Source organism: Euwallacea similis, chromosome 5 (genome assembly GCF_039881205.1).
Source record: "Euwallacea similis isolate ESF13 chromosome 5, ESF131.1, whole genome shotgun sequence".
Taxonomy (NCBI): domain Eukaryota; kingdom Metazoa; phylum Arthropoda; class Insecta; order Coleoptera; family Curculionidae; genus Euwallacea; species Euwallacea similis.
This window is the reverse complement of record NC_089613.1, coordinates 2,466,563-2,483,130: the sequence shown is the minus strand read 5'-3', so window position 1 is coordinate 2,483,130 and position 16,568 is coordinate 2,466,563. Positions and strand designations below refer to the sequence as shown.

The 16,568-nt window shown below is 33.6% G+C and overlaps 1 protein-coding gene across 6 annotated transcripts in view; it reads left to right on the top strand.

Annotated features, from left to right (window-relative positions):
• Positions 1-16,568, top strand: part of nmo (serine/threonine-protein kinase nemo) — a 194,354-nt gene that overhangs the window by 48,570 nt on the left and 129,216 nt on the right. For 2 of the 6 annotated variants that reach the window (XR_010752172.1, XM_066390735.1), the window contains exons 5-11: positions 3,198-3,304; positions 3,834-3,919; positions 4,089-4,277; positions 5,837-6,046; positions 6,105-6,306; positions 6,449-6,542; positions 12,386-12,478. Coding sequence is in view for 4 of the 6 variants with exons in the window: in XM_066390735.1 (XP_066246832.1) it covers positions 3,198-3,304; positions 3,834-3,919; positions 4,089-4,277; positions 5,837-6,046; positions 6,105-6,306; positions 6,449-6,542; positions 12,386-12,467 (970 nt within the window). In the remaining 2 variants the exon portion in view is untranslated. Of the gene's footprint in view, positions 1-3,197; positions 3,305-3,833; positions 3,920-4,088; positions 4,278-5,836; positions 6,047-6,104; positions 6,307-6,448; positions 6,626-12,385; positions 12,479-16,568 lie in introns of those variants that run through there. The other 4 variants (XM_066390739.1, XR_010752173.1, XM_066390736.1 and 1 more) reach the window with 4 other exon arrangements.

Below are 16,568 nucleotides of genomic sequence, written 5' to 3'. Positions count from 1 at the left end.
TAAATTATTAAACAATAGATAATACTAGAGCTGGGATGGGGGATGTCATCGAACTATTGCGGGGTCGTTACCCTCCCAGAATCGACTTGCCGTGGTAACACTGGCAATGAAGATGGCAATGAAGAAGTGCACTATAAGATAATTAGGGAGTGGACAGGGGGACACATATACAGGGTGGTCAGGTATACTTCTTCGGTTTGTGACTAGGCAGGCGTGGTTTTCTGAAAATTCACGTAAGTTTAAAACCCTTTACTGAAAATAACAAAATTGGGAAGGAATTCTTGCCGGTAACTCATTAGTCCATGACGTCCTTTGTTGCGTGGTGCTTCAGTAACAGTAGCGCTTAAATTCAAAGTAGTCACGGTCAAAAGCGTCGGGAGAAACGTGCGTAATTTTCTTTTATGGCGTGGTAATGAGGCCGGCGAATAATACTAAAGTCTCTTTCAATATGGGTGTGTACTACATGAGCTATTGTTTTAATGATGTTCATTTCCGAATTTGAAAAAAAGGAAATGACAACGTTCATATCTTCGTAAGTTCAATCCTGTCGTAAACCTGTGATTCATGTAGGTTTGGAATTGACTATATTTTGCCAAGAATAATGAAAATAGAATCAACTCCGAATCCTTTTCAATAAACCGGAGTTAATTTGAAATGCGATTTGTACCTAAAATTAATAATTGAATCCTGAACTATCTAATTTATGTTTTTGATTTCCAAATTTCTTTAAAAATTTTACCAAAATTGAGCTGTTGGGTACATAAGTAGGGGACCTTTCAGGGCTGTTTTCGCTTGTTATGAAGATTTTTCCGCAAATTTCCGAACTAATCCGAATTAATCCAAAATCTTAAAAGTTTTTTTATTGTTGCACATGATTTCTCTAAGCTTTACTAGTCCGAGTATCGAGTAAAGCAAACGCAATTTCGCTTGGCAATAAAACGACGCCGCCGATCTAAGCAGAAGGTAATAATGTCGGGGATCTGCTCCTGCATGCAATATTCCCTCTGGAAATGTTATAGATTCGGTGGTAAAGAAAAACCTGGATATCGCCTTCCTCGCTCGGAAAATTATTCCGGAGCAGCAAGTTTTAAATTAAGGAATTCATTCATTAGTTAAGCTGAAATTGCCAAGAATGGTGGAATGTTTCAGTATCAAAATATCTACTTTTAAGGGATCAAAGGTTGTGGTTTTTTTGGTATCCATGGAATTTGAACTTCTCTACAATTGATAATTTTCCCCTATCGTTATTTTTTAAAACTTACCATCTCTTCTATACTGTGAGGCTCTAAATTGTTTGTGTTACAGAATTGAACACAAACCCATTTCTTATCAACAAACAAGTTGTTCCATTGTTTATGTACTATTTAACTTGAGGTTGCATTGCATTTTTTACCAAATTTATAGCCGTTTCTCTCAAAAATTAATTGATAGATTTTGAATCGCAATACACCATTGAATGTAGTTTTGAAAGACCTTTAATTTAAAGTGTCACTTGACCATGAGTCAATTAAAAAAATCGGACATTTTGCGCCAACGTTGACCGTCAAAAGATAGTGCTTTTTGTCCTATTTAATGCTGATTTTGAATTAAAAAAAAAATCATTTGTTAAAGAAATTACCGGGGGGCAATTTAGAACCGCACGATATGTTGATTTGCATTAGTTCGTTGCAGTAAATCAAGTGAGGCGTTTTCCATTAAAGGATGCCAATTCAAAGGTTTAAAACCATAATGGATTTGAACATCTAAATAGCATCATACGTGTTAAGGAGTTTCTGTTGCTTCACTTCACTTGCTGTTGCTTTAAGTGCAGGTTTACACCTAGAATTATCATGAGAGAAAATTATCCTTATGCCAGAGGACGTTGCCCATTGATATATTCAGTACAGGGCTTTCATTATTTACCTTTACAAGATACAACTTACTTTCCATGTACATAATAAATTTGGTTTGGCTAACCAAGCCTCTCTCGGCATGAATTAGATCTGTCACGACGTAATTGAGGCTTTGGACAATATTCCCACGATAGTAAGGTAACATAGTATAATAATAGTGCTATTTGATGACGGTGGCAATCAACCTGCCGCATTAGATGTCACAGCCATTACAGGCGGGGACACTGGTGCGTGAATATCTATAATTAGATGGCTTGGATTTATACAGTATGATATCATTGTGCTGGACAGTCGATGGCACCAGCTATTTCGCTTCAATGCTTCCTGAAGATGGTTTCTTTTATGAAGTAAAGTCTTCCTATTAGGAGATATTGCTTATGTGTAAATCCTAAGTTTTATTCTTAGAAACACTTCTATGATATTTATATTACATTTATACAACTTAAGAGGGTTCGAGTTATAAAATAATTTAGTCGTGGTCTAATATATTGTAAGAATTGCTGGGAACCTTGAGAGAAACAATTCTTTAAACGTTTTCACAACTTTACAAAATATCAGTTAACGTCGTTATAAAACTGCTTTCTAACAGCAGATTGTTATCCTATTGTAAGGACTACCGAGCAATTTGATTTTGTAATGGTTATGGTTATTTGGATGTTATCATCTCTCATCTAAAAAATCGTCATACAATTATTTAAAGCGTTTCCTGATAACAGTATTTTCGTATGTAAATATGAAATAGTGTTGCTTTGCTTACAATGATGTGATATAATTAATTTATAAGTTCTCTTTGATACCTTTATAAAAGTGATTACATCTCCACTTGTATAACCCTTGAGCGTAGCGTCAAGGCGTCTCCATCACGAATAGCCTTGTTTGTTAAATAACTATTAAATTGTATGCTTAGTAAAAACCTTGATTCTTCTTGAATATTCTTTGATATCCGGAAAAGTCCTTTAAATGCATGAAGTACACTCAAACACTAAGAAATCTCGTAGAAATCAGCGCAAGTTTGTCCTTATCTTCCAAATCATTTTCTGTTGGCCATTCAAAAAATTCTTTGATGTAAGAGCCTCGATCAAATATTCTTCGTATCATTTCGAGGAAGATTCGATGAGTAAAGTTCACGAATATACAGGGTGCTTCAGAAATACTTGAACAGATGAACATCTAGAGAGTGGTTAATTATTGTCATATGTATTAATATCGCTATAAGAAAAATGTAAATTTTTAAGACCTATATAGTAGTGGATCATTAAATCCATTAGGCCGTTAAGTTCCTGTCTTCCTTAACTAGGTGTTTAGATATGTAATAACGGAATTACTCCAAAGCGATTTACATAAAATCATAGTTTCCCATCAGCCGCTCTCGTCGGATCACATAAAAGTCTTCTTGTACCAGATACTTAGAGGTAAATGAATTGTGTATTTATTTCCACCTAAGAGCATTTTAGAAGATTGCAAAACCTCGTATGAATTAGCAATTTTATGTAATCCTGTGGTGTAATCTTTTTTTGTGACACCTCCCTGCAATTTACATTCTTTGAGAACACATTGTTTTGTTATACAACATTTTGTTTGTGATGTAAACTACATACAACAATTTTTCAGGGGTGTGATATCTATTAAATTTTATTTGATTAGATTGATTAGGTGGGGTGTTGAATAGTCAATAGATCCATCAACCCGTGACAGTTCAATTTGTACTCGTCATCATGATATCGCGATTGCAGGGAGGAATTGTATGTTGTGTATGAAGGGGGTTTCTACACGTGTTTATAGGGACCATAAAGGTTCCTATGAAAATAATGGGAATTTGAATGAGAAAATTGAATAATGTCAAATTATTTTGTGTTAGTTCCTCTTGAAAAAATTAAGATTTCAAATTCTTACAATTTTCATGGAGAAAATACTCATTCAACATAAATTTACTATTCACAGGTCTGAAATATTTACATTCGGCAAGGATATTACATAGGGACATTAAACCCGGCAATCTCCTAGTAAACAGTAACTGTGTTTTAAAGGTAAGCGATCGTGTTTTAAAATTTTGTTTGTTTTTCTTTCCCATTATTCCCTGTTACTTTTACTGAGAACGATCAGAGTCATTGAACGAACTTATTATAATTTTTTGTTTAAATAAGGGCTTTTTCGGCACACTGCATTATTTAAATGGTAACTGAAACTTAATTTTAGATCTGTGATTTTGGTTTGGCGAGAGTCGAAGAACCCGATTCGTCCAAACACATGACCCAAGAAGTAGTAACTCAATATTACCGGGCACCGGAAATTCTTATGGGTGCCAAACATTATACCGCAGCAGTGGACGTATGGTCTGTAGGATGTATATTTGGTGAATTACTGGGAAGACGGATATTGTTTCAGGTATATATATATATATATAAATTAATATTATGGGAGCTCATCTGAAACATCTGTAATAAGCATCTAGCCAAATTTGAACGCTGATGTGTCCATCTTTAAGTGGAAAAATGTGTTGTTGCTACGTATTATTCATCGAAAAACTCGAATCACCCAAACTTCATAATATTTTTCCAACTCATTTTAGAATTAGAAAAATGAACAGTTGAAACAAACACATTTACACATCTGCAGAAAATGATTTTACAGTCGCTTTGTCCAAAAATGGGTACATTTTTTATCCATTTGTTCCATAAATTATTTGATATGTTTTTCATTTAGCATTTAACATTTCCTAAAAAGATGTACCTATTTCTCGAAGAATTCCAAAAAGGTTTGTTGAAAGAAAATTTTTCCCGTCTCTCTCTCTCTTTATACATCTAAACGGAGTTTTCATTTTTTGAGTTCAACCATGGGAATTTCGGAAACTATAAAAGGCACAAGGTCGGTTAAATTGGGACTGTGTTAGGCAATTTAGAGTTTATGAATGTACTGTTTAAAAATTTGAAAAATTCCGACGATTTTCGGTATTTAAAACAAATTGCAATTTTTTAAAAACGTTTTTATTTTTTCCTCGGCACATTTGGCGAGGTAATTGAAAAAAATTATTGACACTTCGTGGTTGCAACTTTTTTTCCCTATAACGTGGCTAAGCCATGTTTGAAGTCCAATGTTTCGATTTTTGACAATCATCAACTTTGTTTTTTCTTATACGTGCCATTGAGGTTTCACGTCTTTGAATTCAATTTTTTTTGTTATTACGATAATATCTCACATGTTAAGATTCAATCATGTAATTCGTTGAAAATATAAAAAATCCTGTTTTCGCAAAGAGTAATTTCGAAATTGCCAAATTAGAAGGAAATAAACAAAAAAAAATTATTAGAGGCTTGAAGTGTTCATTCTTCACTTCCAAGCAAAGCTCTGTGTTTTCTTAAATGTTTTAGATTTTGATGCAATATATTCTTGAACTCCAAATTGAGCAATTTGCCTCAATTTAACCGACCTTTCGTTATTTTTTATGAATACCATGATCCCCATGGTCGAGCTCCAGAAATGAACACCCCGTGGGTGTCCAGATAGAACCTATAAAACAGAACCGTGGGAGCACCCAATGAGCTCTCTCAACTGAAACTTTTTTTTTGTTACACATATTACAAAGAGATAACTTTCTGTCCGTAGATTTTATAGATATTTACGAGACAGGTCGTAACAATATATTTTTTAAACTAGTCGTAAAAGATGATATATCGATATTTCTTCATTGTTACAAGTGTAATTTGTAGGAGAAAGGATCTAAAGTTGCGTACGTATGTTCTTGACAAAGTCTTTTAGTGTCTATTGTTCTTGTTATAAAGATCCACATTGGCGATAATTCCTTAATTGTGTAATTAGTTATCGTTTAAAAAAGGAGTTCGTAAAGTTTTCTTTCATAATTCAACCTAATTTTAAAAAAAAATGTTCGTATGAAATGCCCTCCTTTTAATTTAATGAAACCAAAATTTACTTTAACATTGTTCTAGGCACAAAACCCTGTGCAGCAACTTGAACTGATCACCGAACTACTAGGAACACCTTCATTAGATGACATGAAATACGCCTGCGAAGGCGCCAAAACACATATGTTAAGACGAGCTCCCAAACCACCCAGTTTATCGGCGCTCTACACTTTATCGTCTCAAGCCACGCACGAAGTTGTGCATCTGCTGTGTCAGATGTTGGTTTTTGACCCTGTAAGTACTACTGATCCTGCATTAATCTATCAAGCAACCGAACAACCTCTTTTTGTAGGACAAGAGGATATCAGTGGTGGACGCATTGGCACATCCGTATTTAGATGAAGGTAGGTTAAGGTACCACTCTTGCATGTGCAAGTGCTGTTACACGACGGCGAGTGGAATGCGTCAATACACCTCGGAATTCGAAATTACGGCGCCTCAGGCTTTCGACGATCATTGGGAGAGGAAATTGACGTCGGTGCAACAAGTTAAAGGTAAATATTTCTAATAATTTATTTAATTGGGTAAAACGCAGCGATGAAACGTCTACGAGAATCAGCAGAATTCGAGGAATCTTCAGATATTATACAACATATCATGTTTCGTTGAATATCACTGTTATTCTGGTTGTTTCAGAGGAAATGCACAAGTTTATAGCCGAACAACTAAACACGAGTAGGGTGCCTCTGTGCATCAACCCGCAGTCGGCCGCATTCAAGAGTTTCGCCAGGTAAGCGGGCCGCAGCCGCCAGCCCAGATCCAGCGCAGCGCCATTGCATAGGTGACCGAAGCTGATGCCCTCTATCGCCCGGTGTACGTTTTCTGATCATTTAAATCCCATAAGTTATACCTACAGACCTTCATAACTTTTCAAAATACGACGTTCCGTGCTGCGCCTTACAAAGAAGATGACTTGTTCTGTCGTCCGGCTACCTCATTTCTATTCTTGCAGCTGATTGGTTAAAGATCAGTTTAGTCCTCTCTTCGTCCTAATTTTTTCACATTTCAAGTAAGACGGTTGAAGAATTGAGCGGTTGCTCTTAGCTAATTGGTTAAGATCGTACTTATTTTTGACATTTAGAGTAAGACGAGAGAGGAACGACAATTTCAAAGCATGATGGTCATATCTGAGAAAAAAATTCTGGACTGGTAGTTAAATCTTATAAGAAAAAGTGCTAGTGCAGAGTACCACAAATGAAACTAATTCGGCAGTAATGCTATTTTTATGGGATAGTTCAAGTACCAATTTTGGTTCAGCTAAATTGGCTTTTGAACCATGATTGAAGTTTTAAACAGAGAGGAGTTAAGTCGAATAAAGAACTTAATAGTTTGAGCTTTACGTGGGGACACGAATGTAACAGATGCAACTTACAAATACTCGAAAAAGTACAGTTTAAGGGCTTAACTTAAACACTAGATTACACTTTAGGCCATGGAATGGACGATAGAGAGATACAAGAAAACCTGGGTTACTCTTGGCTAATGGAGTATATCGCGTGCATGTGAAATGAGAACATTACTGGTGTTCCTGAGCTGCAGCACAAAAGTAGTTCTAAGGTTTAATTTCAGCAGTTGGATTAATCTTTCCATCTAGAACTAACCGGTCTGATGGAAATACGTAAGAACATGGCGTACCGATAGCTGCGGAAACCCAACTTAGAGATACGAGATTCTAAATTATGAATCAGGTTTTCGGGTTTGACGCGAGGTCGACAAGTTGTGCAGCAGAGACACGTGCGAATATGTTTTCAGTTTTAAACAAAATCAATAGAATGGGAGCCAATTATCAGCACATCATGGTGCAGTTTTGATGATCGTCGACTAAATAAGAGAAATGTAAGAAAATTTCCTAATTGTAAGAGAGAGCACGGCACTCAAGAAACAAGGAAGTCAGGTGCGGAAAGAAAAAGAGTACTTTACTTGAAGAATGGAGTTAGGTAGATTTTAGGGTCGAGATTGGATAGCGTCGAAGTGAATAAAATTTCTGATCTTGATGTGAGTCGTTTCTGGGTTCTTTAAGTACGTGGGAAAACGATTTATCAGTATCAAGGAAGCAGAAATAATGGAACGAAATGTTAAAGGGAGAAGAGTTAAATTGGGTAAACAAGTAAAACTTTCAAGCTACATGTAGGAACGCCTCTTGCAAAGCACTAACAGATGCAAGTTTCAGGTCGGGAAAACAATAGAGTTTTAGAGTTTAACTTGAACAATCGTGTCGCGGGGTCTAATCAAATTTAATTAGAGGAAGGGCTCTAATAAAGCAGGCGCAATATACCCAACTGTAGAAAGTTATTGCACAATATTACGGATTTAAAAAACTATGAAAAAAAATGGTTAAGGAAGTTAACGATTTGTTTCATGAGTTGTTGAAATTGTGTCTTAGCTAGCGAAAACAGGTTATTAAAGAGTTGGCTCTAAAGTTGGTGGTAATGCGCACTCCTTATCATTGTCACGTTTTTAATAAGGGGCTCACGTATAGTATATGATAATGCGCTTTTTTAAGGAATTTCATCGACTCATATATTGCGAAAGTGACGGCCCTATATAGTAGGCGACTTTTAACTGTCGTAGAAATTTATATGATATTTCTCATCGTGTGAAGCCATTACGAGTTTGTTCAATGAGAGGCTTAAGTACCGAAAACCAAAGTTTAGGTAACTTTACTGTAAGGAAGTGAGTTTACTCCTTGCATATATTTTTGCTAGTTTCTGTCAATCCGAAATCGGTTTTTTGTGTTTTTGCTCATTTGAATAAAAGCTACTCAATCCTCAAGCCAAGTTTATTTGAGTAAGTAAAACAACAGATTATAGGCCCAGGACACATAATCGGGCATTGCCGAATTTCATTTATTCAAATAAAACACTCTTCACGATTAATTTACAATGAACGCAGGACGAAAGAACTACACATATGATAAGCGGCGATGTGCAGAATTAGAGGCTTTCGTTTTGAGTACCGATAAATATAAAAAAATTACCAAAGCTAGAATACGGATCAATTTCCCAGTGGATCAATTTAATTATGTATTTATTCTAGAAACCACCATAATTAAAGATTCGCAGGAAAACTTTACCAGGGCATTTGACTTTTACAAGATTGACTCGTAAGATTCAACTACTATGTGCATTAACTGCAAGGAAGTTAGAGGAGAGTGACTCTGTAGAGGACTATGTGAATATCATCATTGGTACTGCTCACAAACTTTATAAGGTTGGCATAGCAGTAAGTGACTATTTCAGAGAGAAATAAGTCTATGGCCTTAGGGCTGGAAACCTCCGAGATTCATCATTTCCGGGTACAGTAATAGTACAGGATGTAAAGGTAGACATTCATCTCAAGACTCAACTATAATATATATCACTACAAGAACTAGGAAACGAATTTCGACGGATATTTAATTCAGTTTTGCCTAGAGTTTAATATCACCAATATGGTGATGGCACAAACAGGAAGAATAATGATGATCATGGCGATGATGGCAGTTCAACAAAAGGCAAACATCTTTCATTCTACTGTGCATTAATTGGTTTCAAAGTCGTTAATAACTTGTGGCACCTTGTGGTATAGTACTTTGCTTTAACAGTACATATTTGGTGTATACGATGAATAATTTGGACGTTATGTACGATATTACTAAAACATTTCAGTGCTACATTTTTACCTCAAATAGCCTGGCAATGAAAACTAATACAATGGGAAACATTTACCTACATGTTGTTTTCCGAATATTTTAACGAAAAGTTTATGTTGTGCTGAAGCTGCAAAAACTGCAACTGCAGAGGATTTACCGAATATTTTTCCAACAAAGTGATTGACCCCACAAGGAGCTTGGAGCGGTGTAAAACTTTAATGTGAGTTATCTAAAGGTTTTTGGCACCGAAGCACAGGCTCGCGTCTCAAAGGAGAAATGGAAGAAGCTCGAAATGCGGATACAGCAAAGAAAATATAACCGAGAGGTTATTTAATACAGTAACCAATTCTGTATTTTTGTCTTTAAACATTGTTTGAGACTGAGAAGGCAGTGTTTTGTTGGAACTATTGTCTTAATGAAAACTATAATATTCTTAATAAGGCTTTCTAGAGCAGTTTAGATCAAATAATACCGTGCGTTTTAAAAAATTTTCGAGAAAGTAGGTTTTGAAATTGTTTCGACACCAAACCCGTATGTCTTTGATATGTTCTTTTACGTAATCTCGAACATAAACAAATGAACTTAACGTCACTTCAATACGACTTTTTATTATTAATTGCATTTTATTAAAAATAGTTTTTTTCAAGACCCCACGAACTTGTTTTGGTTAGTTAAAAGTTTCTGAGTGCTAAAAATAGTATTTACATTCGAACAAAAAGTCTTTGTAGTTGAGTCTGATTTTCGGAATGAACAGTTCATAAACGGAGAATGAGTCCTCGAAATTCAACCCCGTCTTCAAGAGCTTCATGAAACTGGCAGTGTTCAAAGGAAATCGGGAAGTGGTAGACCAATCAAACGAATTCCAAAACTTGTTGAAAATGTGAGACGAGTATTGGATGACAATCCCAGCACATGTTTAAGAACACTTTCTCAACAAGTGGATGTATCGCCTAGCACTTGTCGTTTAATTCTTTAAAAAAATCTGGAATTATATTCATATAAGGTGCGAGTGTTTTAGGGACTGCGGCCCCCGGATTATTAAAAGAGACTGAGATGTTGTAATCGGTTTAAAGTTTAAATCTTGAAAAAGACTTTCTAATAAAATCCAATTAATAATAAAGGTAAACACAGTCGTATTTAGCTGAGGTTAGGGTTATTTATTTCTGTAGAAAAACATATCAAAAACATACGAGTTGGGTGTCAAATAACTCCAAAGCCTACTTGGCCGATTTTTTTTAACGCACGGTATAAATTATTAGAGTGACGGTGAAAGAGAAACTAAAAGTGAATGGAGCGCTGAGAGGGAATCGATGAGTTAATTTATTAACTCCCGAGATATTGAGGCCATTTGACCAGCAGGAATTCTTGACTGATTAGTTAAGCAATAGCCTAAAGAAATCTTCTCAAGATTCCTTTAAAAAGATTGTGCAGTTTCAATGTTTAAGGTTGAACAGCTTCGATTAATTATCACCTTCATTAATATACTCGTTGGTTAGTTCAAGTTAATTAAATATCCATTTAATAGAGGGGTTCTTGAAATGACTTAAAAATACTGCGTGTTTATTCAGTACGTTGGCCTATACGTTGCAGCCAGTAGAGTGAAGTTTTTTTATGTTTTGTGTCAATTTTGTAAATCTGTTTGATTAATATGCTTCATTGAATGCTCTAGCTACTCAAACCATAAGCCAAGTTTATTTGAATAATTATCTAAAACCTCAATTTCTGCTAGATGGTGTCTTTGTAAAATAAATTCAATAGATTTTTTTCATGATAGATTGTCAAATATCTGCCCACTTCTGTAACACAGTAACTACTTAATAAAATAATTTGAATAACTTGCAAGAAGTACCACCAAGTGACCGATTTTCACCAAATACTTAATGGGGAGTAAATCCACCACATGTTTAAATTCTTTTATGGTAAAATATATTCTTCTATTATTTATCAAGATTATTCGAAATTTTGAGTGTCTGATATAACGCTTTTTAAAACATTAATTTCCTGCTTATAAATGTAGAAACTACCTCAGTAATGAATGCCAAAAGCCACTAGAATCAATATTATTACAATGCCTTGCAATTGCTTCAATATATCCCTTGCTTTTAGCTTTGATGAAAATGTTCTACTAATACCATGTAACTATTACTCCTCGATGTTTAATATGCCATTTCTAGCTTAAATAGAATTTATACGTACACCGGAAGGTAAAAGGGTATTTTTCTTCTATTTTTGTTCTCACATATCCTGCTACACCTCATTATCATTTTGTACAAACCAAATGATTTCCATGCTGGCGCGTGCGTTTTAAAATTACTGGTAGATTAATTTGTTTTCACGTAGTGTAGTGTAGTTTCGGTTTTTGACGAACGTTCTGTAATACCAAATGGATCTCAAAAGTTAATTAATAAGCCACGAATTTTAGTGTTTGACTATAGTAGTTTTTGGGGAATAATGTACCTACATATTCTTTAAGTTGAGATCCATTTAAGATGTTGTTTAAACCTGACATGCATGGAAGTCAATTTCACGAATATAATAACAATAATATTTATTTTGTGATGTTGACTGTATTTTGATTTTTTCTTCTGGTCTTGAATGAAATTGTTGAGTTTTTTAATGTTAGAGTGAATTACATGTACGTGTCCATGTCCTTTCTAAACTATTTTTTGCACAAATCGTGAGTCTGTTGTGATAATTTTTCTTTATGTGTGATTAGTATATTTCAAATACAATCAGCATCCTTACGTAGACTTTTTTGTACTAATTTCGTACTAATATTATAATTTTTGTCTTCCAGGCTTCTAAGACCATTTCAGAATCATGTGATTACTTAACTGCTTGTTTTATTTTTATGTCAATATTTCCATTTATATGGTCTTGGTAGCCTTTATATTTATTGTGTTCATCGGGTGAAAAGAAGTAAGATGATGGTTGTTATACAGGAAAGAGAAAGTTGCCTGTGCACCCTTTAAGAAGACCCTCGAAATCCTGTTATCACCCGTCATCTTTCTCTGTGCTGCGTGACTTGCCTTTAGGTCAGTTCACTTTTTATTTTTTATTTTGTGTTTTAATCGCATATTGTTAATCGTAATACATTTTATTTCGTTGTGATTACCTGCAGAAGTGGCTAAAGTAAATTAGAAGAAGAATAAGATGTATTGTTGTTAATTTTTCTGTTAGTTTGATAACAGCACGTAATGATTTTTTTAATTCATTATTCTAAAAAATATACAGAACATCCGGATATAAGTTACAAAATTATGAAGTGAATAAGCATTTTAACATTTTTTAAATTTCGAGACTTAGTATACGAGGTGTTTGGTAGGGTAAAAGAAAGTTTTCAATGGGAGGTAGATAGGGTCAGTTTTAATTTATATAATCATATTTATTCATATATGTGTCATCGTTTTTGATATATCGATTTTTTTAGATTTTTATGCAAAATAATTGGGTTTACATAATTAAGTTCACTTTTTTTTAGTATTAAATACTTTCTGCTTTCAAAAAAGTTTTTAAAAATATTCCTAACATGCACATTGACAAAGCAAAACAAAAATACATTAAAAATTATTATTCCAAACAATTATGTAGACAGAGAGATGTATTAAAATACTTTGGGCCCAATTTATTCCTTCATTTAAAAAAAATTTTCTGCATACGGCGCTAGCTCAAGAAATCCAAATAGTCTTAAAAACTTCTCTATTGTATACTCTTTCAAATGATATATGACGTTATGACAAAATTATAGTTCACAAAATTATAAACAAAAGGAAATATTACTCACAAGAAAATGAGCTATATTAAATATAAATATGTATTAATCATTTTAAAATTTAAAGCACTAGTTCTAACTTAAACAATACTATTATTAATTGATTTTATTTTCAAAATGAGACTCTCAATTTCTAATGCATTTAGTTGCTCACTCTGCTCTGCTCTCCATATTCTTCCCCTTTGGGCGATATTTCAAAAACGATGAGACTTAGTATAAGGATAAATTTGGTTATATAGATTCATAATGACCTCATCTATCTCCCATTGAAAAATTTTTACCGCTACACCCCCTAAACACCACCTATAGTATAATAAGAATTTATTTGCGACCATATTGCTTAACTGAAGAACCATAATGTTTCTTCAAAACCCATACAATATGAGTATAATATTGAGGGTAACTACAGAGCGTGTTTGGAAACAGGAATATTTGCTTAAATAATACGATATTTCCAGAAACCCAGAAGCACCTCAGAATATTTTGATTATGACAACGCCTATTTTTATATGCACTTGTTAAAATTATGGCCATGACCAAGTCACACCAAGGCAAAGAGAAAATATCCCTAACTTTATGTTACCCTTAAGTTAAACCTCTCTAGTGCCGTTAATGAAAAATACTATCAAATAAATCTTATAATATTTTAATAGTTAGTTTACACGTACCGATTCTGTATTTTTGGTAATACATACCAAATATAAACGCATATTCTTAAAACGGACTATTTGTATATTGTTATGTAATTATTATTTTGCATAACCCCCTACGACAATAATCATATCCATCGGAGATGGTAATCGCAAAAACGAATACTAACACACACGTTTGTTTGGAAGAACAAATAATGGGCACAACGCAATATAAACTATTCTAACTCCAAAAATTATTACAGATTAATATGCCATGGTATATCTCAACTAGGGATAATATGTTTTTACCAATAACTTAGCTGCATCTTACGGGCCTCCAAAATATTAGAAAAATGTTAATTTCGATAATAATATTCAAAGAAATATCTCGTAATGTCCAAAAAAGAATCAAATACTCGACCATTATGAAAATAATCATGCCCAATGATAAAGTAGTATCGGATTTTGGCTGCGATGATCTGAGTTTGAACCTCTTTTTTGTATAATATCGTGTACTATGGTCATATGAAAAATAGTATATATAACTAGGGAGAAAATTTCTTAACATACTAGCATGATTGCCGCCTTCGTCTGCGGCATAGACGCAAAATCAACTGTTGCGTTAACAGTTACTTTCTTTCCTTGTTAGGGAAATAACTATTAAAAGAGTAAGAAAGTCTCGGGTTGTTGTTTATATATTTAACAATTAGTAACTTGGCAATGCTGCAAATTAATTGATTTCAGAGTTAATTAAAAATAAATATTTGACGTTACTTTTAATAATCTTGCTATACGTATCTGTCAAGACTTTTCACCTGGCCAAAGTGGCGCTAGTTCCGTCATGTATGCTGTTGCCTTGTTATTTTGATTTTAAACTATGTCGCCGGATTTGCGTATAAGTATATTTGAGAAATTATTAATAAAATTTATAAAATTTTGTAATGAACCAAATAAAAATCATAAAACAATAATCAAAGTCTAATGATGACGTAAAAATAAATGAGAAACATTTCCATTATTATGAAATTATAAAGAGAAATTGCATTAAATATTTGAATCTCTGAATATTAAAACTCACTAGGTAAAATAGAAAAATATAAAAAAATATAAACTAGAAAAATAAGAATTTGAAATATGTCTGGATATGATATATGTATGTATACATACATATAATTGCACAGTGGTTACTATTATAAAATTAACATGCCTACGTATAAGTACTTAATTTGCTATAATTAAAATTTCAACTCCATTAAAACTATTAAGCAGTGATTGTAGAAAAGAAATATTTAATAAATCGTAGGCCTTAAGACCCCATCCAGTCCATAATGAGCTCGTTAGTCTTTTTGCTGAACAGCTTCATGGTTAAAAGTCAAGTAATTAGTGGTTTTAAAAGAAAAATGTATTGATAATTACCTATCAATACACCACGAATCATAATTTACGTTCCTTCTTAAAAATATTACTTCCAGGGCAAAGTCCTGTTTTTTCTTTAGGGAGATATATCTAAAATAATAAGCCATTCTCGGTTTGAGCAGTTCACATCTTTTAACACCCACTAATTCAAAACTTGGACGTATGAATTCTAGCAAATTATGGTGTAAGGTGATTGAAGAGTAGGTCAATAACATTTAAAGTGTGCTGAAATCACTGAAATCACCTTCCGTGTACTCTTCATTTTCCTTTTTGTAGTTGCCTTAATGTTTTGAACGTAGTGAAAAAACGTCATACATAGAATTTCTTGCAAACGTGAGAAATTTTATATTTGTGAAACTTTTAGCCCTTCAAAACAGAAAATTCAAAAACACGAAAGCTATATTAAAAATAAAGAATTTCATAAGTCAAATATGTATATGCCGTCGTGCCCTTAATAATAGCCACAGGATTAAACGGAACGATGCTTGCATCCATCATTATCAAAGACGCGCAAAAAAAGTGCGTATATTTTACTGAAGTAAAAGCAATATGTCGCCTCTTGTTCATTTAGCATGGATAACACTTGGTTACCAATGCTTGAAGGAGAGGTTAACCTCGGGCACGTAAAAAGAAATTAAATATTAACAAATACCACTTAGAGTGCAACACAAATAATAAAATTAAAAAAAGACAATTTAAAAAAATATAGTGACAAATACCAATTATGACTCATATTAAAGCTGTTATTCGCCAATGAATTTTTAGAATGTTTTACAGATTGTAGATATTCACAACTCATACACTTTTCCTAGGTTCTGAAGACGGTGATAGATTTGTAGCCAAAACGTTAACAAGAGGGTTTATCCGAACCCTTAGTAAAGGGTGGATTTTATTCTCAGTGAGTTTCAACTGAAAATAGTTTGTAATCTCACAGCTTCAGCATACTCTAATTGTATCAGACGCGTTATTCCTAAATAAAATAAAAGAAAAAATGAAGAATTCGCCCCAAATCTATAGAACACATTTAAAATGCTGAAGACCTGCATGAGAAATTTCAAAATATTTCTTGGTAAGAGATAATTATTAATTATGTTCAAATAAAATTTTTTACTCATCTCAGGTATAGGTATATCCAGAAACTGGTATTTAGTATACGTTTTTGTGAGCATAATTTTGTATTAGATATTAATTACGGTTTTGTTTGCTACTGTTAATCCGCGATGAATGGTAAACCGTTTGTATTCAAAACAACTTTATCATATATTGTATTCAGACGGTTGCTTAGACCTGATGGTGGATGGTTAC